Source organism: Convolutriloba macropyga, chromosome 7 (assembly GCF_964194025.1).
Source record: "Convolutriloba macropyga chromosome 7, txConMacr16.3, whole genome shotgun sequence".
Lineage (NCBI taxonomy): Eukaryota > Metazoa > Xenacoelomorpha > Acoela > Convolutidae > Convolutriloba > Convolutriloba macropyga.
Genome location: NC_134474.1, coordinates 34,150,741 through 34,176,368, shown reverse-complemented (window position 1 = coordinate 34,176,368; position 25,628 = coordinate 34,150,741). Strand labels below are relative to the sequence as shown.

At 35.7% G+C, this 25,628-nt stretch overlaps 1 protein-coding gene across 1 annotated transcript; it reads left to right on the top strand.

The window, feature by feature from the left end:
- Positions 1-8: 8 nt before the first annotated feature.
- Positions 9-25,326, top strand: LOC142342806 (G-rich sequence factor 1-like). The gene is made up of 10 exons (XM_075394385.1): positions 9-270; positions 411-563; positions 859-1,083; positions 1,445-1,601; positions 2,038-2,345; positions 5,368-5,606; positions 17,205-17,337; positions 19,813-20,054; positions 20,272-20,407; positions 25,112-25,326. The coding sequence occupies exons 1-10, from the start codon at positions 93-95 to the stop codon at positions 25,141-25,143; spliced, it is 1,803 nt and encodes a 600-aa protein (XP_075250500.1). The 5' UTR covers positions 9-92; the 3' UTR covers positions 25,144-25,326.
- The last annotated feature ends 302 nt before the right edge of the window (positions 25,327-25,628 follow it).

Genomic DNA, 25,628 nt, shown 5'->3' with positions numbered 1-25,628 from the left:
CCCTGAGTATAATTCAGGTGGTTCAGTCAGTGTTAGTCAATAAACTATGTAACATTTTTCAATGCGATTTTGATTGAAGTTTAAGAGTTCAAATGGATCTATTAGCTACAGCACATGACGAAGATGAAAAGGAAAGTCGAAGAACCATCTCGTACGACGTATCTGAAAACACCTCAAAGATATCAAGCAATGTAAAAGGAGGCGCGGTGATCTTATTGAAGGGACTCCCATTCTCAGTTAAGGATCGAGAAATTGAAGATTTTCTAGCACGTAAGCTACATGGTTTTATTTTAAGTCAAATGTCCCAATTTTTCTATCTGTAGTGTGAAAGTCTCTTAGTATTCCATATAGTATTCGTGAGGTTAAAAATAAAACTAAAGTCAGTTAGGTGATTGAGATTTGATTTTCAGCTGAAGTCAAATTGTCCGGTTCTTCACAAATCAAGAGGATCATGCGGAGAGGCCAATTTTCTGGTGACTGCTTGGTTCTGCTGAACAAGCTGGAAGATGTTGAACTAGCTCTTGAAAAGCATCGGAAACACATTGGATCAAGATATGTTGAAGGTACTACGAATATTTTAACCTGAAAAGCTGTTTATTTTACGTCTGTATTGCTAGTCTAAATTCACGTTGTGATTATTGAATGACTGTGATTTTAAAAACGATTTTGAACAAAGAATCCACGTTAGCGTGTAAATCATGCCTATGTATATATGTCATGCAAAATAACAGAGGAATTGCATAAATTGATTAATCTATATTTGGCTGAAGTCTTAAAATGGCTAAATATTAAATTTGTTTATTACTTCGGTTGGCTATAACTTTTGAAAAAGAAACAATATCATCTTGTGCGTTCTAGTGTTTCGCAGCTCTGTCTCTGAGCTGGAGCGGGAAACAGGATCGGACTCAGGTAGGGACCATGGAAATCGAGGGAGGAAGATCTCGGGTGAACGTGGAGGCGGAGGGAGTTCGCGGGATAACCGAGGAGGGGGAGGTGGGAGTACGGTGTCAGCTAACAATTTTGTGCAACTCAGAGGTCTCCCCTTTATGGTCAAGGAGTCTGAGATTAAATCGTTCTTATCAGGTAGTCATGTAATGTCTGAACGGATGGACGGTGAAGGTGTGGCTGGGGTCATAGCTCAGATCAAAGAGCTTTACATGGCTAATCATGTGAGACCTAAAAAGGGCAAATAAGAGAATGAAAGATTGAATTGAGTTGTAGTTCTGTGGTCGAGTTTTGCATGATTAATTTCTAACGCAGATCAAAATAAGATGTTCGTTGGTTATTCGAGCGTTTTTCAATCAAGCCAAATTAATTCTGGTATCGTGTCTATGCGGTGCAAATCGAATGGGGCGATTTATAGTTTGGGCCTAAAATGAGCAAAAGAGTTGATAATGGCTTAAGATAGGTGTGATATGATTGAGGTTGAAGGTATTTTGCGAAGGTTGCGAGGTGTTGGCCGATGGTATTCTGTTCGGGCCACCAGATATGGAGGTAATGAGGAGAGGATCCACGTGCAATGGGGATGCGTTTGTGGAATTGGCTTCTGAAGAGGATGTTCAGAACGCTCTCAAGAAGCACAGGAAGAACATTGGTCCCAGGTAAGTAGCGAATACTTAAGTTTTAATTGTAAGCTAAAAGCGTGTATATTCGCTAGTTTAAGGCTTAACCAAGGCATGGGGTATAGAGGACAAATGTTGCCATGTAGTTCTGATGACTTCGGATGTAGTTTTTCGGCTTCATGCTGAACTGCGTTCCTGCCAAATGAATTCTGTGCCGATAGAGCTTGCAGGCATTTTGGCGTTGTTCTGAAAAAGTTCACTCACAAACGGGGTGTTCTAGTAGAAATCAAATAATTGTGTCAACATAAAACGAAGATGAGCTAAAGGAATTCGGCGATTTCTCTTAGTTTCGTGGGAAGTCATATTAACATCGTTTAATGTAGACTTCATTCTCGTCCACTTTCTTAATATGCAACATTATTATTCCTCATCATAAAAAAAATCTTCGGCAATTCTTGTTCTATTTTAATTATAGGTACATCGAAATCTTCCGCTGTTCGTTCCAAGAAGTGGAAAGATACATGGAGAAGCGGTCTGGTAAAGGTGATCGTAGAAGGTCCCGCAGTCCCCGGGATCGGGATTCGTTTTCAAGAGGAATGCAGGATATGCCACCCAGACGCATGAGTCCACCTAGAATGGAAATGGCACCCACGCGATTTGAGCAGGATGTGCAAAGAGTACGGTCTGAGTTTTTCGCTCCAGAACCAGATTTCAGACAAGACCTTGCGCCGAGAATGGCTCCGTCCATGGATTACGCGGCTGGATACTCTTCCGCGATTTCCGGTAGGCCGAGAATATTGTGTTGCTTAACGTCTTTCGATAAAAAACAAATTGTCAATTTGAGAAACCGATCTGAAAGAAATACCCAACGATGTTTTAGGATACGGATATTTGTGTAACCGCATACAGTGCATTTTTATGTATGTTTTCCTTGAGATCACTGAAAAGACTTCTCACATTTAAGTGATCTGAAATTGGTTAATCTGATTTTCGTTAGTTGCTAGTTTCTTACTTATAATCATAAAGAGGGTTTTGAGGAGTCATCAAAAATCAATGCTGTGCTGTCACATCCATTAGAATCAGTTGCTGCGCTTCAATACTGGCAAGCAAATTAAATTGCGTCATTAGAAAAACCATACAACTTAAATGAAAGATGAACTGACGAAGTAAACTACGGGTAAATAATGCCCGAAACTTGGGAAATCGCCCATTTTCCAAAAATTAACGTGGTCAAAGTTAAAAAATCAAAAATTGCCTCACAAAGCTTTTGAATTATTCAAGCATACCATCATTATCTAACGCATGCGATCTTTCAATAGTAGACTGAATTTAAAAAATAACGAAAATTGAATTAATTAATAAAAGACCTTCCAGGAGACTAACTGTAACTGATCGAGGAATGTAATTATTGAATTAATGAATAAAAGACCTTCCAAGATGCTGCCTTCCGGATTTACTGATGTTCAATTAAGACACTCATTTTTTGATTTTATCTTTTGTCCGGTTTGATGAGAATGCTATTTGTGCGCCTTTTCGTCTAATATGAATACGTTTGCCTGATCTAAGGTTGAGTTACTTTTTGCCCTTCCATGGGCTTGAGCTTAGCCATTCACGACTCAGTGGAGCGTGTCGGTTAGATCGGTCGGTTCAGAACCGCTTTTTTTCCAACAGATCATATTTGTTAAACCATACTGCAGGCAAAAAGTTTTTACATGATGAAGATTATGAGATCTGAGGGGCTGTTTTTTTGTTTTTGATCATCAGAAAAATCAAACCATTTGTTCTCTTAATTGTTTTTAATCAAAAGAACTACCATCGCTTTTAATTGCTTCGGAACGAAATTTGAACAGTTTTTATGGCCGCATTCTTCTATTTCTTCTACTGGAAAATGTTCTTTGCTCGCTTGAGCAATATGACATGTGGGTTACAAAACAGAATAAACTGGCCAAACGCAAAGACACGGGATCGCTGTGTAGCCTTGGTAGAGAAGGGCAGTTTTGATTTTTGGTAGGTTCTTCCACATGTGTGTTATTTGTGTTATTGTTTATTGTGTACATTGAATCACCCGAGTTTCTGAATTTTTGTTTTCTGTAGTATCGGTGAATGACAATTCCAAGTTTAAAGTGATTTATACGGGTGCTCTGGTCATGGAGAGACGTATCTCGGAGGAAAATGATCTGGCTGACCGAATTGTGCAGGATGGATTGGATTTTTGCGAATTGTATTGGTGCACTATCTTAAGATCGGTTCACACAGTTTCATACTTTTGTAGTCAAATTGCATGGATGATTGAAGTCACGTCGAAACAGGTGAAGCAAAAACCAGTGGTTATTCGGTGTGAATTTAAAATAGATTTTTAAACAAAGTATTTTTAAGTAGTGAGAAAGCGGTGTTTGAACAAAATTTTGCTTTCCGGGTTTTTTCGCATGCGACAATTTCACTTCAAGTTTTTTTTGTTTTCCCTATTTTTGGATTGGATTGTTTTCTAAATCGGAGAATCTATTGAATTGTAGGTCAGTACTAGTCATGGTACTTTTTTTATTTGCTTTACCTTTTGATCACGTTTTTCGTTTTAGATAAGTCGCGACTTTCACGTTTGACTCATGACCTACCTCATTCACTTTTTCAATTGAATGAATTTTAAATTCTTTCACTCCTTGATATACCTAATATAGTGAATACAGTCAATATGAAAAGAGCGAAGTCAAAAGAAAAGGGATAAACTGATGAATCCAATCGTTAAGTCAAAGTGCATCAGGTTATCAAAGTTAATTAATGATTGCTAGCGGGCATTAGTATTAAGCTTAATAGATTTCAGCTTAGAAGCTGAATTTAGTATAAATTTAGAGTCTGACTGAAACTGCACGCAAAATAAGAACACTTTTTGACACTTCGAAAAATTCTGTCAATTTTTGTCTTTTTTTCTGTCAATCCCGATGTACGTCAGTCAATCCCGATGTACGTCACGCGAGTCTACGGTTGCGTTTTTCTGGCGGTTTACCGGCTATCTTCTTAGCAATTTCTAAGCAACCTGATATGTACATAGCAATTTTAAATAGGTGAACTCCATTGGTGACAGTATAGTTTTAAATGTCAAACGAAAGAGATCAAAATTGTTTTCTTTTTTTAAGATAAAATTTTTGTGTTAGTCCGTAATAAGAACATAATTTTAAGCCCCTTAGTGATTATGCTTTCACCCCCCTGGACACGCACACACACACACACACACACACACACACACACACACCTATTAAGCAGCCGACAGCTACAATCAAACCACGAACTTGTTTGCAAATTAAGCCATTGTCACATTTTTATTTTGTTTTCCCTGTTGTTTAACCCCTATAATGACAACTCAATCTGAGAGCATCAAAACTGTTTGCCTGATCTAATATTGAGTTACTCTTTGCCCTTGCATGGGCTTGAGCTTAGCCATTCACGACTCAGTGGAGCGTGTCGGTTAGATAGGTCGGTTCAGAACCGCTTTTTTTCCAACAGATCATGTTTGTTAAACCGTACTGCAGGCAAAAAGTTTTTACATGATGAAGATTATGAGATCTGAGGGGTCGCATGAGTTTTCTGTTTTGAATCTTTTTTAAAGCATGAGATTAAAACTGAGGAAACTATAGCGTGCCTCTTTTAAGAACTTTTCTGTTCTCAATGCATAATTATGTCCAGGAATTGTTTTTCTATAAAAAATAAGCCATTCCGGGTGCTAATAATTATCATACGTGGCGAGTGATCTGATTTGTTAACCATTATTGTTTCGTATAGCAGTCTAAATTATGGTTTGCTTTCTGTGTAGAGCATAATGCGCGATTGAGTGAACTTGAGCGTCTGGAGCGATTGCATGCAGCCAGAGCTATGGAGCTAGAATTGGAGGGCATGAGGATGGCGCAAGCTTCGGCTATGCACCCGCAGTTGCCAACTGCACCGGCACCCATACAAATGTTGCGAACACCTCCGCCAGCTCTACCAGAACAAACCTACGAAGTGGAGATGGAGGGATTTCCGTATGACTGCACTCGACATGAGCTCATTGAGGTAGTCTTTTAAGAATCTCCGAAACGCTTTGAGTGTCTTAATGGCTCAATTTTCTGCTATTTTTCTCAAGAGATCTTATTTCAATGAATCGGTTGATCATTTCTTTTCTATTTTAAGTCACGTTAACTTCAAATTGGTCACCAAAAGTTTTGTTTGTTGGACTGTTTTGCGGTGCGTTTTATTGGCATGTGCGTGTATCATTGTTTGGGCCCTTTTTACCAGCTCCCAAACTTCTGTGGCTAGAATTGCCGCGCTAGCTCTTTGTTCGTGAGAACTTCTTCAAAAGACATTTGATCTCCGGTATGGAATGCTTTATTTGCCCCAATGATGATAAATAGTTCTGAGCGACTAAAAGTTTTTGCCTGTTTGAACTGCAACTGTCATAGGATCTATTCGGAGTATTCTTTGAGTACTCGGAATTTTTACCTTCTATGGTCGTCTGAAGTCTGTTAGTGCCCCTCATTGGCATAGTGATATGCGCTTGACGGTGCACTTTAAACAGGCCTTCAAGTGTGCTGGCACTTGATTTATCAGACAATTTTAACACTATTTTCACTTTTCAGGCAAAAACTTTCATAGTGATGTTGATTATGAGATCTGAGGGGGTGTTTCAAGTCACTTCAATGTTGCTTCTCTTAATTTCCAATGAAATTTTGGTTGAGTTTAATTTCTGTTTTTCATTCTATTATTACTGGTTTATAATTTTTTCTGACGGAGGATATTTATTTCATTATCTAAATGAGTATCCGAATATATAGGGCCGCAACTTTCTCAAATTTCGTCAAGCTGTCTATATTACGAATCACCTGTGAAAATGTTGTGAAAATCGTAACCGAATTTTCTGCTGATTTCTAAATTTATATAACTAATTTGATTTTTTAGTTTATTTGCGATTATAAAAGTGTAAAAATTTAAAATGCATAACTGCGTACATTAGATTTGCTTTTTTAAAGCCTGTGACTTGTATTTTCTTGCTTTTTTAGCTTCTACGATTTTTTGTGATTTTAAGTTTTCATAATATATTAACTTAAAGAAGTTGCCAAAAATTGAAATTAAGGCTTACGTAATATATTTAATTTGATACATTTATGTTGAGGCATAATTCGCGTGACGCTATTCTTTTACGTTCTTTTTTGCATGTTTTTGTTAGCATCAACTGAATTTTGCCTTTTGATCTTAAACAGCTTCAGGTCTATTGGGAGCGTTCTGGCTACTCTGAATTTTTAATTGCTCTCAAACAAAGTTTGTAACAATTATATTAGTCCCGTTGGTCTTTTTTTATGCAATTTTTTGATTGACCGATTTATCGTCTGACCCATTTGACTTTCCGTCCTTAATAACGAGATGAATAGGTAGCGCCCAGCGGGCATTACATTTAATTCATTAGAAGCCCATAACCGCCTTTAGTAGTCCTTCAAGTGCTTAGTGTGATGAAGCTACCGGGAAGGCCGTAGTTTAAGGTTAAAGGTTCATTTTTAGGAGTTTTTGAATCCTAAATGTTGCAATTTTTCGTGTTTTTTCGTCATTTTTTGATTTTCTTTGTTGGACCAGACTAAATTTGAGGCTGGTGAAAGTTGATAAAGGTCTTCTGCGAGACATAAGTACTTTTTTTGGCCATTTTAAGAGCTATGTTTTGGTATTTCAAACAAAAACAACCAAACGTGTACTAATTTTTCAATTTTTTCAAGCTTTTTGAAAATTTTTGGGAGTTTTTTCAGGCCCATGTAACAAGGAACCTCCTCTAGGGTTTGATAATAGATTAGTGCACATTTTCTAGTGGTAATAAAATTGTTCTCACTATTTTAACATCACGAAGAGGATTTTTAAATCTTTTTAATGTTCACTGAATTTGGCCCTTTCAACTTTGCCGGCTCTGGTTAGTTTTTACTCGTAGGTAGAATAAAAAGGATTCCTTGAAAATATTTTGTTCTCCGTTCTTTAACGCTTTCTTTCTTTCCCTCAAAGATGATATTTAGTTCTGAGTGAATAAAAGATTGTGCCGCTTAAAATATCCACTGCTTTTATGGTAATTTTGGAGCGTTCTCTGGATACTCAGACGTTTAAGTTTTTATGAGTCTCTGATTGCCCTTCTTTGTTTTAATTCTATGCGGTTTACTTTGATCTTTAAACAGGCGTTCAATTGTGCTTGCATTTGATCTATCAGATACTTTAAACGTTATCTCCACGTTTCAAGTAGACGTCCACGTTATATTGATTCTGAGGTTCGAGGGTTTTTTTTGGAGTCGGTTTCACTTAGTTTTCGGTTTTTTTTAGTCCAAGATTTTTTTTGCTGTTGTTAACTTCGACCATGGTATTGACATTATTAGCGAGGAATATGGCTTCTCTTTTTTCTGAAATTTCGTAAAAATGTCCAGATTTTGTATCTGTTTTATTCAGATTATAAATAATTTTTTTTATCTTTATATTATATTTTGAAAATTGTGACTATTTAACGGATAGCTGTGTTCGTTTGATTAGTGCTTTTTCTAGGCTCCGACAATCCCTCTATGCTTTTTCTAGCTTCTACGAGTTTTTTTTAACTTTAATGATTTTTCTAACTAAGAAATCTGCCTAAAATCGGAGTTTACTTTCACAAACGATAAATTCATGTTGAGGCATATTTCAATCAACTGTGAATTTCTGAGCTGACGAAAAGTTTATGCGTGCTATTTTTTGAATATTTTTGTCAGCCTCAAGTTAACTTTGAGCACACAGAATTTTCGCTGAAAATTTAAAAGGTAGAATAATACAGCACGTCTGCTGATATTTCTGTTCTCCGTTCTGGAACTCTTTTAGCTTTTACCGCAATAATGATGAATAGATCTGAACCATTTAAAGTTTTGCTTGTTTGGACTTCAACTGCTTAGGATCTCTTTGGAACAATTTGTGACTCTTCAAACACGCGGTTACGCTTGCTGGTATCTGGTTTACCAGACTTGTTAGCATTTTTTTCATGTTTAAGAGAATTTTTCGCATGATTTTGATTAAGATCGTAGGGATTTTTTGGAGCCAGTTTAGTATTGTTTCACTTAGGTTGTTTGTGGATTTTTATGGGTTCTCCTACTGGCTTTTATTTTTTCTGACACTTAGTTATTCAATCACTTATTTTGAGGTGAAAATTAATTACAATTTTCGCCACCTTTATTTTTTGAATTAATTTACAAATTGTAAATAATATTATTGCTTATCTTAATTTTATAATTTGCAATTGTAAAAATGTAAAAATTTAGATGCGTACGTTTGATTAGTGATTTTTCTCGTCTCTGGCGTTTCTGTTCTGCTTGATCTCGGCTCTACGATTTTAGTTTTATTTGATATAAAAATTAAGTTTTAATAAGTTATTTGATAAGTTTTGATTTAAAAATTTTGTTACCTAAGAGTTTCTACTTGCCATGGCCATTGTTGGCTGTTTTTGTTTTTGTGGCATTATGGCCCTGCTTAGTTTTGAGAAATTGTTAGAAGAAATTGACGACTGTCTTGAGTTTTTACGTATAAATAAAAGCTGGGTTTTGAATGATTGTCTGGGAGTTTTAATTTCAGTTCATGAATCAATTTCACATCATGAATTAATGGTCAAACTTGAAGACCGCTGAACGATGAATACGCGAAATAAGAGTTGAAATAATGAAGGTGTTTACAGGTGTTTTTTTAAGGAAACGGAGTGGAACAATTATTCTGACATTTAATGGTCACTTTTTTCCATAAAGCAGGGCTATCTTAAAAAAAAACTGAGGACGAGTTTTCACTTTTTCAGATTTTTGTTTTATAACGTTTAAACATTTTATTGCCGCTCATTAACAGTCCTAAATCGTTCTCCCATAAGTAGCATTAGCTTCTATCGATAAAAAGTTTAATGACGCGTGTGGAAAGGGCAGAATTGTTATGCTAATGGCTCTTTTCCTGGAAGTCAGGAGCTCTCGAATTTTTTTTACCAGTTAATGCTTAAAACATCCGAATGATTTGTCGCTCGATTGTCATTTCGTGGCAAAATGATTGTTTTCTTTGAGCACCTGATTTTTGAATTCCAAGTGAAAGCATGTCACGTCAGTCTGTTTTCTTACAAACAAATTTGTTTTGTGGATGCCCCAATGATGACTATCTAATCTGACTAAAAATTGTTGCCTGTTCTTTAATATACTTTAGGAGAAGATGTCCTTCTATGGGCCATGTTTCTCTGCAACCGCTGCTCCTGAAGGACAGCTGCAGTTTCGTTCCTTGTGTGTTTTGGTTCTTTTGTCATTTTTACCAATCCAGGCAACAAATTTTGGCGTGATCGTGATTATGAGATCTGAGGGGCTGCTCATTCTGTCTGCTAAATGTCTCAATATTTACTTTATCTTAATTGTGACTTTTTTGGGAATTACAACCGAGACCTTAAAAGCAAAGTCTCGGCTTCATTAAAAGTGATTCTGCATTTGAATAAAAATTGGTTTATCCAAACAATATTAATTTTCAGATTTTTTGATAAAGAAAGACAGTGAGTACAAAACAATTGATTGGTTACCATTGTTGAAGAAAAGCTGACTTTCTAAGGCTAATTGGGCATAAATGCGCTTGTCCTGTTATATCAACTCTTTTTTCTTTTAACCCCCTATATTTTTAATCCCAAAATAATTAACCCCTACATTGTTTCGTCCAATTTTTAAGCTTTCTCTAATTGAGGATTCTTAGGTCTCAAACAATTCTATTTTGTGTCATTAAGATTGAAATCGGGGTGAAATGACTGAGGTGTGAATATAACATTAGGACAATTCAGTCAATTGGCTCCAATTTTTATCTGTAAACGAATGGCTCATAAAGCTCAGGAAAATAAAGCTGAAGAGTCAATTTTTCAAAGGAAAATTATCGCCCATGGGGAGTTAATATACTGAAGTCCATAATAGCAATTGAAATCAGTTGAAAATGTACCGAACTCGTGAACGTTTCATGTTTCATTGCTTTTTAACTGCAGCTTGATAACTGCCGACATTGAGGATATCATTTCTTCCGAAAAACAAAGAAATATTGGTTGTAGAAGGGCATGAGTTTTATGTTGGCGTAGTCTATGATGGCAATTAAGTTTACCACTGCCTACAACCGCTCGATATGTCAAAGGTACGAGTACTCATTTTCCACATTTAAACAAAATGGCCGACTTATTCGCTTAAACGGTTAACACAATTGTAATGTTTCTATTTGAAAGCCGGCCACTTGAAGAATTTTACGCTCCCAGTAGCCGTAACCTCCTCATTATTACCAGTAGCCGACGTTTTCGCAACACAACTATGCGTGGCCGTCACAATCCAATTTAATACACACGTCGCTTCGTTGAAGAATATGAAAATATTGTCAATGTTTGAACATTTTTCGTGATCGATATATGGTATGTTCACAAAGCTTCTAATTTTTGGCGAGCTGACTGAACTATAAAGTTATCGCCAAAAAATTTATATCCAAATGATGCCCTACATAGATGTATCCTCGTTATAACTTCGCTTGTTTGTATGCAATCCTTCCGAACAAACCGGAGAAAGCTGTAATGTTGATAAGATGCCTTAAGAACTATTGCTTCAGAATGTAAATCCGATAAGGTTTTTTTTGAACTTGTCCATATTAATGCCTTTCAAAAATACCATTCATAATTGATATCAGGCTGCTTCTTCCATCTAACCCGAAATTTTCTGCGAAAAATTGGCGAGCTAGGACTGATAAAGCTTGTATCACAAAACCACAAAGGGCCTCTGCCTCTCGCGTTATAAAACGCAGTCGAAATAGAAAACTCCCTCAAAGCTGTTTTTAAGGAATTTTTTCGTTGCAAATACGGATTTTATGGGGTCGGGCCAGGGATTTAATTCTTCGCCGGAATTCTTCCGGCTAGGTTTTAATTTGGTCGTCAATGTTTACGCTCAATTACAATCAGCTTTTATTCAATCAGGCAATTTGTTTGGCTGTGTTTGCGACGACATTTTTACATTTGTTCGAGCGAGTATTTCTTCATTCGTGTGATTAGTTCTTTGGTTACACTAATCGCACCTCTCTCAAATTGACTGTGTCTGTCTAAGTGATGTTATTGAACTCTAATGAACTCAATTTGAGTGCAATTAGGATAGCTCAATATAACTGAAGGTTATTTGAGGGCAGGTTGACAGTCGATGATTCTAAATCAAATACAGACATCACATCAGTTTCATTTAAAATTTCCTTTGTCGAGACTACATGTCCATGAGGCTATCGCAGCTATTTTCTGATATTCCATTTAAAATTCCCCTTGTCGAGACTACATGTCCATGAGGCTATCGCAGCTGCTTTCTGATATTCCAGCTATGTTTTATTTTCTCGAAGAAGAAGAGCTGCCCTGGTTTCTGATGAGGAACAAACTTGTTTACGTGCAGTTATTCAACAAAAATTTTGAAAAGGTTTCCACTGGGCAACAATTAACTTTTTTACGCGTGTTTTGTACGCTTCTTTGTTTTTTTTGGCATATAACGGGTTTTTATCGTAGTTTTAAAATAATTAAAGTAATTTTCTATTTCAGGAAGTGGATTTGAGCATGATTGTGATTGAGATCTAAGGCACTGATTGTTTTAAGGCAAACCTACTATTCTTTTTTTATTGGTAAACATGAAAAATTAAATTGACGAATTTGTGTGATCTAGTTACGAGAAGAGTTAGCTTGATTAGGCGGTTTCGGTGGCTTAAATTTTCGTCTCATCTTATTTCTTATAGGTTTTAGTTATAAAGGAGTTCTTGGCTTAGAGTATTAATCTGTTTGATTTTCTTTTTTCTTTAAGTTTCCAATAAGTTGAATTCCTTTTAACAAATATATCCCCAGCAAGAGAGAAATATCTGTTGAGACGCATTGACGCCAAACGGAAAATTGGTTTTCATGAAACCTAATTATATTTTGTTTTAATTATCTTCAGCTCCCGGGATTGTTACCTGACTCTTTTTCTCAATTTGCATTTGAGATCGCAGTGTTAGTTGCAGAGTTTTGACTTTTAGGTTTTGGATTTCAAATCCTGTTAATTTTTGTCTAAGACTTAAATCTATGTGTCATTTAATGGACACGGAATCACGTTGTTTTTTCGCTTGCTGCAATTATGCCAATGCTGTTCTTTTGTTACTACAGGGTTTTAATTTTTACCAATTGATTTATTGATGTCTAATGAAGCAATGAATAACTGATTTCCAATAAAGAATTCTCTTTGGTTACAAATACGGATTTTATGGGGTCGGGCCAGGGATTTAATTCTTCGCCGGAATTCTTCCGGCTAGGTTTTAATTTAGTCGTCAATTTGTTTACGCTAAATTACAATCAGCTTTTATTCAATCAGGCAATTTGTTTGACTGTGTTTGCGATGACATTTTTAACTTTGTTCGAGCGAGTATTTCTTCATTCGTGTGATTAGTTCTTTGGTTACACTAATCGCACCTCTCTCAAAATGACTGTGTCTGTCTATGTGATGTTATTGAACTCTAATGAACTCAATTTGAGTGCAATTAGGTTAGCTCAATATAATTGAAGGTTATTTGAGGGCAGGTTGACAGTCGATGATTCTAAATCAAATACAGACATCACATCATTTTCATTCAAAATTTCCCTTGTCGAGACTACATGTCCATGAGGCTATCGCAGCTACTTTCTGATATTCCACTTAAAATTTCCCTTGTCGAGACTACATGTCCATGAGGCTATCGCAGCTACTTTCTGATATTCCAGCTATGTTTTATTTTCTCGAAGAAGAAGAGCTGCCCTGGTTTCTGATGAGGAACAAACTTGTTTACGTGCAGTTATTCAACAAAAATTTTGAAAAGGTTTCCACTGGGCAACAATTAACTTTTTAACGCGTGTTTTGTACGCTTCTTTGTTTTTTTTTGGCATATAACGGGTTTTTTATCGTAGTTTTAAAATAATTAAAGTAATTTTCTTTTTCAGGAAGTGGATTTGAGCATGATTGTGATTGAGATCTAAGGCACTGATTGTTTTAAGGCAAACCTACTATTCTTTTTTTTATTGGGAAACATGAAAAATTAAATTGACGAATTTTTGTGATCTAGTTACGAGAAGAGTTAGCTTGATTAGGCGGTTTCGGTGGCTTAAATTTTCGTCTCGTCTTATTTCTTATAGGTTTTAGTTATAAAGGAGTTCTTGGCTTAGAGTTTTAATCTGTTTGATTTTCTTTTTTCTTTAGGTTTCCAATAAGTTGAATTCCTTTTAACAAATATATCCCCAGCAAGAGAGAAATATCTGTTGAGACGCATTGACGGCGAACGGAAAATTGGTTTTCATGAAAACTAATTATATTTTGTTTTAATTAGCTTCAGCTCCTGGGATTGTTACCTGACTCTTTTTCTCAATGTGCATTTGAGATCGCAGTGTTAGTTGCAGAGTTTTGACTTTTAGGTTTTGGATTTCAAATCCTGTTAATTTTTGTCTAAGACTTAAATCTATGTGTCATTTAATGGACACGGAATCACGTTGTTTTTTCGCTTGCTGCAATTATGCCAATGCTGTTCTTTTGTTACTACAGGGTTTTAATTTTTACCAATTGATTTATTGATGTCTAATGAAGCAATGAATACCTGATTTCCATTAAAGAATTTTCTTTGGTTACAATTACGGATTTTATGGGGTCGGGCCAGGGATTTAATTCTTCGCCGGAATTCTTCCGGCTAGGTTTTAATTTAGTCGTCAATTTGTTAACGCTCAATTACAATCAGCTTTTATTCAATCAGGCAATTTGTTTGGCTGTTTGCGACATTTTTACATTTGTTCGAGCGAGTTTTTCTTCAATCGTGTGATTAGTTCTTTGGTTACACTAACCGCACCTCTCTCAAAATGACTGTGTCTGTCTAAGTGATGTTATTGAACTCTAATGAACTCAATCTGAGTGCAATTAGGATAGCTCAATATAACTGAAGGTTATTTGAGGGCAGATTGACAGTCGATGATTCTAAATCAAATACAGACATCACATCAGTTTCATTTAAAATTTCCCTTGTCGAGACTACATGTCCATCGCGGCTATTTTCTGATATTCCAGCTATGTTTTATTTTTTCGAAGAAGAAGAGTTGCCCTGGTTTCTGATAAGCAACAAAAGTTCTTTACGTGCAGTTATTCAACAAAAATTTTGAAAAGGTTTCCACTGGGCAACAATTAACTTTTTTACGCGTGTTTTATACGCTTCTTTTTTTGCATATATCGGGTTTTATCGTAGTTTTAAAATAGTTAAAATTTTCTATTTCTGGAAGTTGATTTGAGCATGATTGTGATTGAGATCTAAGGCACTGATTGTTTTAAGGCAAAGCTACTATTCTTTGTTTTATTGGGAAACACGAAAAATTAAATTGACGAATTTGTGATCTAGTTACGAGAAGAGTTAGCTTGATTAGGCAGTTTCGGTGGCTTAAGTTTTCGTCTCATCTTATTTCCTATAGGTTTTAGTTATAAAGGAGTTCTTGGCTTAGAGTATTAATCTGTTTGATTGGTCTTTTTAAAGTTTCCAATAAGTTGAATTCCTTTTAACAAATATATCCCCAGCGAGAGAGAAATATCTGTTGAGACGCATTGACGCCAAACGGAAAATTGGTTTTCATGAAACCTAATTATATTTTGTTTTAATTAGCTTCAGCTCCTGGGATTGTTACCTGACTCTTTTTCTCAATATGCATTTGAGATCGCAGTGTTAGTTGCAGAGTTTTGACTTTTAGGTTTAGGATTTCAAATCCTGTTAATTTTTGTCTAAGACTTAAATCTATGTGTCATTTAATGGACACGGAATCAAGATGTTTTTTCGCTTGCTGCAATTATGCCAATGCTGTTCTTTTGTTACTACAGGGTTTTAATTTTTACGAATTGATTTATTGATGTCTAATGAAGCAATGAATAACTGATTTCCAATAAAGAATTCTCTTTGGTTACAATTACGGATTTTATGGGGTCGGGCCAGGGATTTAATTCTTCGCCGGAATTCTTCCGGCTAGGTTTTAATTTAGTCGTCAATTTGTTTACGCTCAATTACAATCAGCTTTTATTCAATCAGGCAATTTGTTTGACTGTGTTTGCGATGACATTTTTAACTTTGTTCGAACGAGTATTTCTTCATTCGTGTGATTAGTTCTTTGGTTACACTTATCGCACCTCTCTCAAAATGACTGTGTCTGTCTAAGTGATGTTATTGAACTCTAATGAACTCAATTTGAGTGCAATTAGGATAGCTCAATATAACTGAAGGTTATTTGAGGGCAGATTGACAGTCGATGATTCTAAATCAAATACAGACATCACATCAGTTTCATTTAAAATTTCCCTTGTCGAGACTACATTTCCATGAGGCTATCGCAGCTATTTTCTGATATTCCAGCTATGTTTTATTTTCTCGAAGAAGAAGTTGCCCTGGTTTCTGATAAGGAACAAAAGTTGTTTACGTGCAGTTATTCAACAAAAATTTTGACTGGGCAACTTATTCAACAAAATGTATCCACTGGGCAACAATTAACTTTTTTTACGCGTGTTTTCTGCGCTTCTTTGTTTTTTTTTTGACATATAACGGGTTTTTTATCGTAGTTTTAAAATAATTAAAATTTTCTATTTCTGGAAGTGGATTTGAGCATGGTTGTGATTGAGATCTAAGGCTCTGATTGTTTTAAAGCAAAGCTACTATTCTTTGTTTTATTGGGAAACATAAAAAATTAAATTGAGGAATGTTTGTGATCTAGTTACGAGAAGAGTTAGCTTGATTAGGCAGTTTCGGTGGCTTAAATTTTCGTCTTATCTTATATCAGATAGTTTTTCTGTCGTTCAAATTAATTAGCCCATCGTGAAAACGAGCATTGTTGTAAATGCTGAACCAAATGTATGCTGTTCGCTGGCTTTGAAGTGTTCCTAATATCAGTCTTTCATGTAAAGATAAGTTTTACCTTTTCCGAAAATCTTGTGCTTGAATTGCTTTTACTGCTCCCCTTGTAAAAATAAAGTTCCAAAATATAACTAAAATGGAAAGCATGTAACAGTAAATTGTGAATTGGGATCAATGAATGTATATGATGACAAACTGGTATGACAATGCAAGACCTTTGCCTGTTGAAAAGAACACAAATTTGGCCCTTTCATGGACCTCCTTTTTCTGCTATTGGACTACCACTAGCAGAATCTTCAGAAATTTTATGAATTTCGATTTTGAATTTTTCGTTTTTCCAGGCAATAGTTTTGCTAATGATTACGATTATGAGATCTGAAATTGTGAGGCAATATTCAGTCTACAGAAGAAAGGAGCATGTTTAATGTACCATATAGATAAAAGCTTTTACAGATTGGAGTTGTAGTTATATCGTAGGAATATAAATGCTTACTAGACAAAAAAAGTTATTGTGAATCCAGAGTTCAATTCATGAAAGATGTTATACTAGGTATGTGCAGCTATTAGCCTTCGAAACCTGTTTTTTAGGGCAACTTGATGTGTTTCCCAATGATGAACAAACTAGGTTGACAGCAGAAGCGTTGCCTGTTCTGGAAACCTTGACAAATGACTCATGTTTACCTTTTCCATAGCTATGCATCGTCTTAAAGTAAAAAGTACGTACAATATTATCATTTAGCTTATGATGTTTTGTTTTAGTTTCTCGCTCCTGCGAAGCCCAGCTATGTTGAGTTTGTCAAAGATTCCGACGGGAAAGTTCAAGAAGCTTTTGCGGAGTTTAACTCTCTTCGTGACCTGGAGGTTGCCTTGTCCAAGCACCGCAAAGTCATCCGTAAGTTGCTCATGAATTGCAGATTTTTGTTGCTCTGCGACAAAATTGTTGCAATTCTTTCGAGCCCTGTTGGTCTTATCAATATGGTTCTTTGTCCGATCGATTTGAATTTTCGTTGAAGAAAACTGGACACACTGGTAAATCACGAGACGTTAAGTCGAGTTGCGGTTTTTCTAGCCCTCTAATTTTGCTAAGAAAGTGCTAAATTGTGTGCTCACATAGCGAAGAAGGCCTGAATTAATGTTATAACGGGCCATGTTTTTAATAGACGTGCTCTCTTCTTAGGCGCTTATTATTGCGCTCCTAGTACGACCCGAAGGTCTTTCAATCGGTCGAGTTGTTCAGAAACATGTAAAAGTAAATGCGCACGTGCAAAAATTGTGATTTTCTTCCGTTTTTGAATATAAATGGAGTTCGAAGAGAAAGGAGAGTGGTGATTTTTTTCATACCAGTTTCCGGAAGAGAACGAAACTAGTGATGAAACGAAACGAACAAAATTTTTCCGCAGCGAGCGATGTTTTTTTTGTTCACGTGAAGTTTTTACAAAGCAGTTTTTTGAACGCTTGCGTTATCCGGCAAAATATGTTGTTTCATGTAGGTTAAGATGTTAAGACAATAGTATCTATAGGGGCTCTTTTGAGCTTCTGAATTATTTGTTTACCGTTTGGATGCAATTCGGCTCCTTTTTTGCTATTTTAATCTTGGACTCTTTTTGACCGGTTTTGATTTCATTTCGAGTTTATACAGTGAAACGTTTTTGGTTCCAGTTAGTCTTTTGGTTGTTTTCAGTGACGTTTTGAGGCAATTTGTAATTAGCTTAAATTGTCTTTAACCAACAAAATTTATATGTTCCGTTTTTTGTCTACTTTTGACATTTTCTGCGCATTTCTTTTGCTTTTTGTTGTTCTTTGTTCTTTTTAATAGCCGCGAAGCGATAACTGAGACTATTATTGGCCTTCTCTTGGTTTTTTAAGATCTGTTCACACATTTTCATGATTTTTGAAGTCAAATTGGAGTAGTGATTTTGGTCACGCCGAAACAGGAAGTGGAGCGAAAAAGCGAGTGGTTTTGCGGCGTGAAATTTTTTCGCTCTAAATTTAAAGTAGAGTGAGAAAACGGGGTTTGAACAAAAATTCGCTTTCTCGCTAGTGGTTTTTTGTTCACATGCGGCAATTTCACTTTGATTTTTACAGTTTTTTCGATTTTTTGGATCGGATTTTTTTTCTAAATGGTTTTCCCAATCCATTCATAGTCCGTTTTTGGTCTAGTTTTCTGTTTAGTCAATGAAAATTCTTTGAATTGTACGTCAGGACTTGTCCTGCTATGTTTTTTATTTCGTCGTGCTTAAAGTTCTTTACAGCTTGTTCAACATTTCGCGTGAAATCTTTTTGACTTCTCTATGCTATCTTCACTCTTCTCTCGTTCTGCTAAAGTGTTTTTAGACAGTAGTTGCTCAGAAACCAATTCAAAATGAACTGAGTCAGCACCAAAAAACGAAATCGGAAATAGAAACGGGATAAACCCATAAAGCCCAATTTTAGATGCCGGTTACTCGAGCTTTGTTTTTAGTTACCATATCTAATGCCTTTTATTATTGATACTAGCCCCTGTGTCGTCTCACTACGAGACAGGAGTATATTCAGCTCCAAAATGACATCAAAATAGTTCGCACTTCAAAAATTATTTTCCGGCAATCTGTTTCAATCTTTTTCTCTTTCAATCGCAATGTGCATCAAGCGCGTCAACGGTGGCTCTTTTCCGGCAATTTGCCGGCTATGTTTATTGGTTTCAATACTAGCACCTGTATCCTCTTGTTAAGAAACAGGGGCATGTCCAACTACGAAATGACATCAAAATAGTTCGCGGATTAAAAATTAAATATATATATTTTTCATTTTCTGTTATATCACTGCCAATTGGGGTTATGGGTATCAATGACGGTTATTTTCCGGCGATCTGGCGGGTATGTTTACCGTATGCAATTTTTATATCACAAAAATCTAATCACGATTGAAAAAACTAAATTAGGCATTTAAAGCCATCCTCTCGAGGCAACAAATTGTATTACTCATTTGACTTAATGATAATGGAATATTACTTGTGTGAATTTTTCTAGACAACAAACTGATACTCCTGTTAGAAAATTTAAGAAATTAAATTACTTGATAATAGCTGCTCCAAATAGATGCGATGCATTCTCACAGAAAAAAACTTCTGTATTCGACGTCAGCTGGTTCATGTTTAATCTTTATTCCAATCCCAAAAATCGTTTTTTTTAAGTTGCTATTAATATCAGTAAACCATTCGGAGTTTGTACTCCAACTGAGCTTCGGGTCACAATTTGGTTCATTTCAATTTTCAATTCTGTTGAAAAGGCAAATGAGGAAAAATTATGAGGCAAACGCACAGGTTCATTTTTGAAGTATTTAATTAGGTGGAGGGTGATATTGTTTATAACGCTTGTTTGATTTACAGGAAGTCGATGGATTGCAGTTCGTGAGCGAAGAGTGGCTGACCATGCCCAAAAAGCTCAAGTGGGAGGCGGTGCAAGTCGCCCAGAACGGGACTCTGGTCGACGGAGAGATCGATCTAGATCACCGATCAGACGCTTCCGAGGCACCCCACCCAGGGACGAAGGTGGAAGGGGAGGTGGTGAACGATACCTAATCAAATTGCTCGGTCTGCCGTTTGATTGTGAAGATATTGACATTGACGAGGTTGGTACTCATTTGTTCTCAAATATTTTTGACTGATTCGAGATGCGCAGGACCTATAGATTTCACAATTTTATGTATATGTAGATCACATTGGAAAGGATTTTTGGTAGTTTATGAAGTTGAGCAGTTTTCATGTTTGCATTTAGAGGGAAATTTGTAATGTCGCAAGAAACATACATATGTTCAACTGCTGAATCTTTTTTGATGAATGTTTAAGTTTTTCGCCCGAGTTGGACGTCCAATATCTGTGAACATCCGGAAGGACAATGAAGGGAAGAGTAGAGACGCAGTGGTAGAGTTTGCGACGTATTCGCAGATGTTGGATGCAGAAAAATTGGATAAACAGTATATAAGTAAGTTTCTGCTACATTTTTTGATGACCCTATATTAATAGCCGCCGTCAGCCTCTCAACGGCTATTATTTAGCCTCTTTTTTTACAATTCAAAAAATTAATTGTATTTGGGCTGCCTTTTTTACGACTCGAAGAGGAGTATTGATGGAGCGTATTTTTTGATCGGTAATTTTGTTATTTTGAGTGTATTTGAAACAAGTGAAATCCGTGAGACTAAAGTTTTTTGGTCAAATGGGGCGTAGGATATCAGGAGAAAGCTCGATTCGACAAACTCGTTTTTTGTATCCACTGGCAGAAATTTTGAATTATAGTTTTGTGGACATTAGGCGAATACCAATTAAACACTCAAAAGCGGTACTTCAAAATCCATTTGACGATATAAAGTACTCAAATGTCCCTAATAAATGTCTCTACATGATAATAGCTTCCAAGAATTGCTACTTTTAATATTGAGCATTTGTTATGTCCGTCCAGTATTTATGGCAACACTTTTTCTCGAATTTTTCTGCATCCCATTTTGCGAAATGCTTTTGCCGGAATTTTACCGAGGGGCAAAAATAATTAGCAAAAGTGACACCTTTTAAACGTGCTTTATTTACTCATTTTCATGTGAGGGCATTTGTCTGGAGCACTTGAGTACTTTATAGAGTCAAGTAGATTTTGAAGTTACGCTTTTGAGTTTTTTAATAGCCGCCGTCAGCCTCTCAACGGCTATTTTTTAGGCGCTCTCCTTTTTAATTCGCTTTACCTTTTGATCACGTTTTTCGTTTTAAATAAGTCTTCTGACTTATCTCAGTAACTGTTTCAAATGAATTGATTTAAATTCTTTCACGGGCTGAATTACGCAATGTAGTGAATACGGCAAAGTCAACAGAGCAAAATCAAAAGAAACAGGAGAAGCATTTAAGTCATAGTTGATTAGGTTATCGAAGTTCAATATAGCGATTGCTGGCTGGTATTAGTACTATGCTTAATAGCCTTCAGTTTAGAGGCTGAATTAAGTGTTATTTTAGAATCGAACCGAATATGCAGAATTTTGCGCACCAAATAATAAAAATTTACACTTCGAAAAATTGTCAATTTCTATCCATATTTTTTTCTTTTTCTGTTTCAATCCCAATGTGCGTCAAGCGGATCAACGGCGGCTATTTTCCGGCAATCAGCTGGCTGTGTTATGGGTATTCGACATTGGTTCAAACATTTTTGCCTAATGGATATAAAAAATGTGTTCGCCTTATCAAGTTTTCGCCTAATATCCCCTCCCCCCGGTCAAATTACTGAAGGATATAAACATATAAAGAAAGAGTGGTTTACTGTTCATGTCGCTTGTTTGAGGGAAAGGGAGACCAAGCGAGCAAAATTTTTGCAGCACATGCGGGGTTTTCGAAGCAGTGTTTAGTTTTAATTTTTCCAGTAAAAGGTGTTTCTATCATTTATCTGAAGTGGTAATTGTGCATTTGGAATCGTATAAGACTATTTGTAGCAAATATTAGACTGTGCTGTGCCTACAAGTGTCAATTTTGGGCTATTTTTTTATTTTGCTATTTGATTGATAATAATTTTAAGTTGTTTTTTAAACATCTAGTAAATTTAAGCAAATTTTGTTATTTTTTGTCTATTTATAAGTTTTATTTCCTGTTTCTGAAATTTTGTGGTTCGCAGTGTAAATTGATTTTATAATTCTTATTAAAGAGCATTTCTATTGGTTTTTCTACTATGAAGTGACACTTGAAACCTAGACAGGGCACTTATCACTGAAACAAATAACACCAATTTTGAGTTTTTTTCAGTTTAGTTCTTATTGGTTTCAATATTTCTCTGCAAAGTTTTGGTTGAGTGGTTGATCTAGCAGAATGTGATATAAATATTTTTCTCCGAAAAAAGGGTTGGGATTTTTCATTTTATCGTTTCGTAGAGAATTTTTCTGAGTTTCTAGAGAATATTTGATTTTGTCCATCGCCATCAACTGGGTTTTTTCTTGATGAACTCATTACACTGTATGTCAATTGGTAATGTGTTGTTGAGAACTACTTGTGTTCCTTTATTACGGGGTCTTTTTCAAAGATTTTTTGGAGTCGCAACACGTAAATTTTATCAGGTACCTTTCAGTTTGTCAGTTCATTTTATCTTGTAAATTTTTCCTGTTATTGTTTAAAAAAGTTCAATATGATCATCGATATAAGAGATGCGTGAGGTCGGTGAGGATGATCGACTTTTAACTAAGAGTGACTTCCGGATTTCTTCGGGCGGTTTTTTTCAAAACTGAGCAAGCAATGAAATCGGAAGTTCAGGGAGTGAATAAATTGAAAGAGCTGTTTCGGTGATCCATTTCGGAAGAGTGGAAAAATAGAGTGGTAATTTTGTTGATTATAGCTGCGAAGCTGTAAGCTGAGCGTAGCTATATTGCGGTGCTCTTGGTTTTTTTTTGTTTCGTCGTCTGACGCTCTTTTTTCGTTTTACATTTGTTCACACCGCAAAGCTGAAAAAGTCAAATTTTCTGAATGACTTCTTCTCACTAACGGCATTTGCGCGCGTGACGTCATTTCTCACTCGCTTTTGCGAAAGATTTTAGGTTATTTGCGTGATAAGATTTTGATCATACATGACTTACCTCACTCAATAAAATGACTTTTGTACTTTAAAACTTAAGTTTAATTTGAATTTGTTAAAGGTCAAAGGAACTCCTATGTGCAGTAAAGGTCCCTAATAAGAGGCTTCTGTGGAATGAATTTTAACAAGCTGTATTAATTTATTGCTGAATGTTTTTAGCCTAGTTTTTTGAGCGGCGTCAATTTTTTTTTCAATTTAGATCTTTATCTGTTTCTATCTCTATTATATGGCACGCAGGTCTATTCTTTCGCAGCTATTCCGGCAATCTGCCGGCTATGTTGTTCTTTTTAAAGAGTGCGAGAAATGTAGATGTGAAAAAATTCCGATAAGCGTGTGAATTTTGTTCATGTGCTTCTTTTTGATGCTGTTTAATAGCCGCACAGCGATAGCTGGGGCTATTATTGGCCTTCTCTTGGTTTTTTTTTTATTTCGTCATGATTTTTGTTACGACCATATGACGTCACAGCCACTTTTTGTTCATTCGTTCATGCAATTTCAACTGAATTGCATGTGTGACGTCATTTTTCGCTCTTAGTGGAGCGAGTTTTTTTGTTCATGCGCGTGATTAAATTTTTGGTCACACTTGACTTACCTCACTCTCAAAAATGACTTCCTCACTTTGAAATTGACTTTTATTTACTTTAATTCAAAGAGATAAGGTCAAATGGGTGTGTGTCACTCTAAATGAAGGTTATTTGAGATCAGCTAATAGAGGCAGCAATAACTTATACAGATTTTTAATCAAAATATAACAGATCAGCCTTCAAGGAAAAGACGAATTTTTTTGGTCTTTTTTTCTGTTTTTTTTAGACTGCCGGTCTACAAATCTATTGCGGCTATTTACTGGCAATCTGCCAGCTATGTTTTGTTTTAAGTTTTTTTTGTTGCCTAATTTTGTTAACTCAGTTTGTTTTGATATCTCATGTGTTTGGTATATAGTAAGAATTTAAGGCTAATTGAAAGCTTTTTTGGGGATTCATAGTTTATTTTTCCGAGTTTGACCCATTGTATGGTTTTATAGAATTTATTGATAAATAATTTAATATTATATGCCTGTATGTAAGCAAAGGATAAAAGTTTTTTCAAGGTTGACTTTCTATGAAATTAGACAAATAATTGAGAAATTTGACTTTTTTGCACTTTCTTTTTCAAGAATCGTGTTATTTTTCATCCAGTCACAGCTTGGCCAACAGTTTGTGGCCAGAATACTAGTTTTCATTGCATGAAACAGAGTGTTTTGTATTTATGTGTACTTGTACTAAATGAAAAATGAATAGAGTTTTCCATGTTAATTTGCTAAATGTTCTTTGTTTTATTTGACTTCAGTTGGTTGCGTTCTGCGAGGTGATTCGAAAAGAGGAGAATCGTTCTGTTCTGGAGCTATTTGAAAAGCCAGTTGTTTCGGGGAATACGACTTCGAGTCGTGCCCGGAATTCTTCCGGCTATTTTTTTTTAGATCTGTTCACTTTTTTATGATTTTTGGAGTCAAAATGAAGTGAGGATTTTGGTCACGCCGAAACAGGAAATGGAGCTTAAAAGCACAGTTTTGCCGCGTGAAATTTTTTTTGCTGCAGCAAAGCGCAGTATAAAAAGTGCACAATGGGAAGTTAAAATACTCTATTTTTAAAGTAAAGTGAGAGAACGGTGTTTGAACGAAAATCCGCTTTCTGGTTATTGATTTTTTGTGTTTACATGCGGGAATTTTGACATTGAAAGCTGAACAGTTTTTTAATCTCACTGAAAACGCACACCGAATTAGAATACTTCTTGAAACTTGGGAAGAAATTTGTCAATTTCTCTTTTCTTTTTCTGTTTCAATCCCGAGGTGCGTCAACAGCGGTTATTTTTCGGACATTTGCCGGCTATGTTTATAAACTAAACTTGAAGAAATTTTGACAGACGAGCATCTTGATCTGGTTATAAGTGAAAAGAGAGAATTCACAAAAATTTTTTGTGGGCGTATACATTGGTAAAAGTTTAGCCATTCCTTTATAACCACATAAAAATATTTATTCAGACGACCGACCTAGTTTGTACAGTTTCAAGCAGAAACTAGGCGTTATGTATTAAGTAATTGTTCCTATTCTGTTTCAGAGCACAGATACGTTGATATCAAGCGACTCTAGTTCAATCAAACTTACTGTTCATCGTTTGATTTTACTGTTTTGATTTACGTGCAATTTAATTTTTTGCCTATTTTTCTGGAGTACATTATTGTTATGTAAATGTTATGGAATATATCAAACTCATCCTGGTCTTGTTATACGTTACTGTTGTCTTCAAACCTTAAAAATTTATTATTTTGAGAAGCTGTCTCTTCGCCACAAGATTTGCATAGACTGTCACATTTCTGTTAGTTCAGGTGCAATAGGTTAGATATTTTATGGTAACCGGAGTCTCCTATTAAAATCATTGACGCTGGGATTAAGTTACTGGATTAAATGTCCGCTTTAAGCTCACAATGTTCTGTAATATAATATGCGTCAACAGCGGTTCTTTTCCGAACATTTGCTTATAAACTAAACTTGAAGAAATTTTAACAGACGAGCATCTTGATCTGGTTATAAGTGAAAAGATCTGTTTTTTAAAGGTTGATTTGTTTTTCGATTAA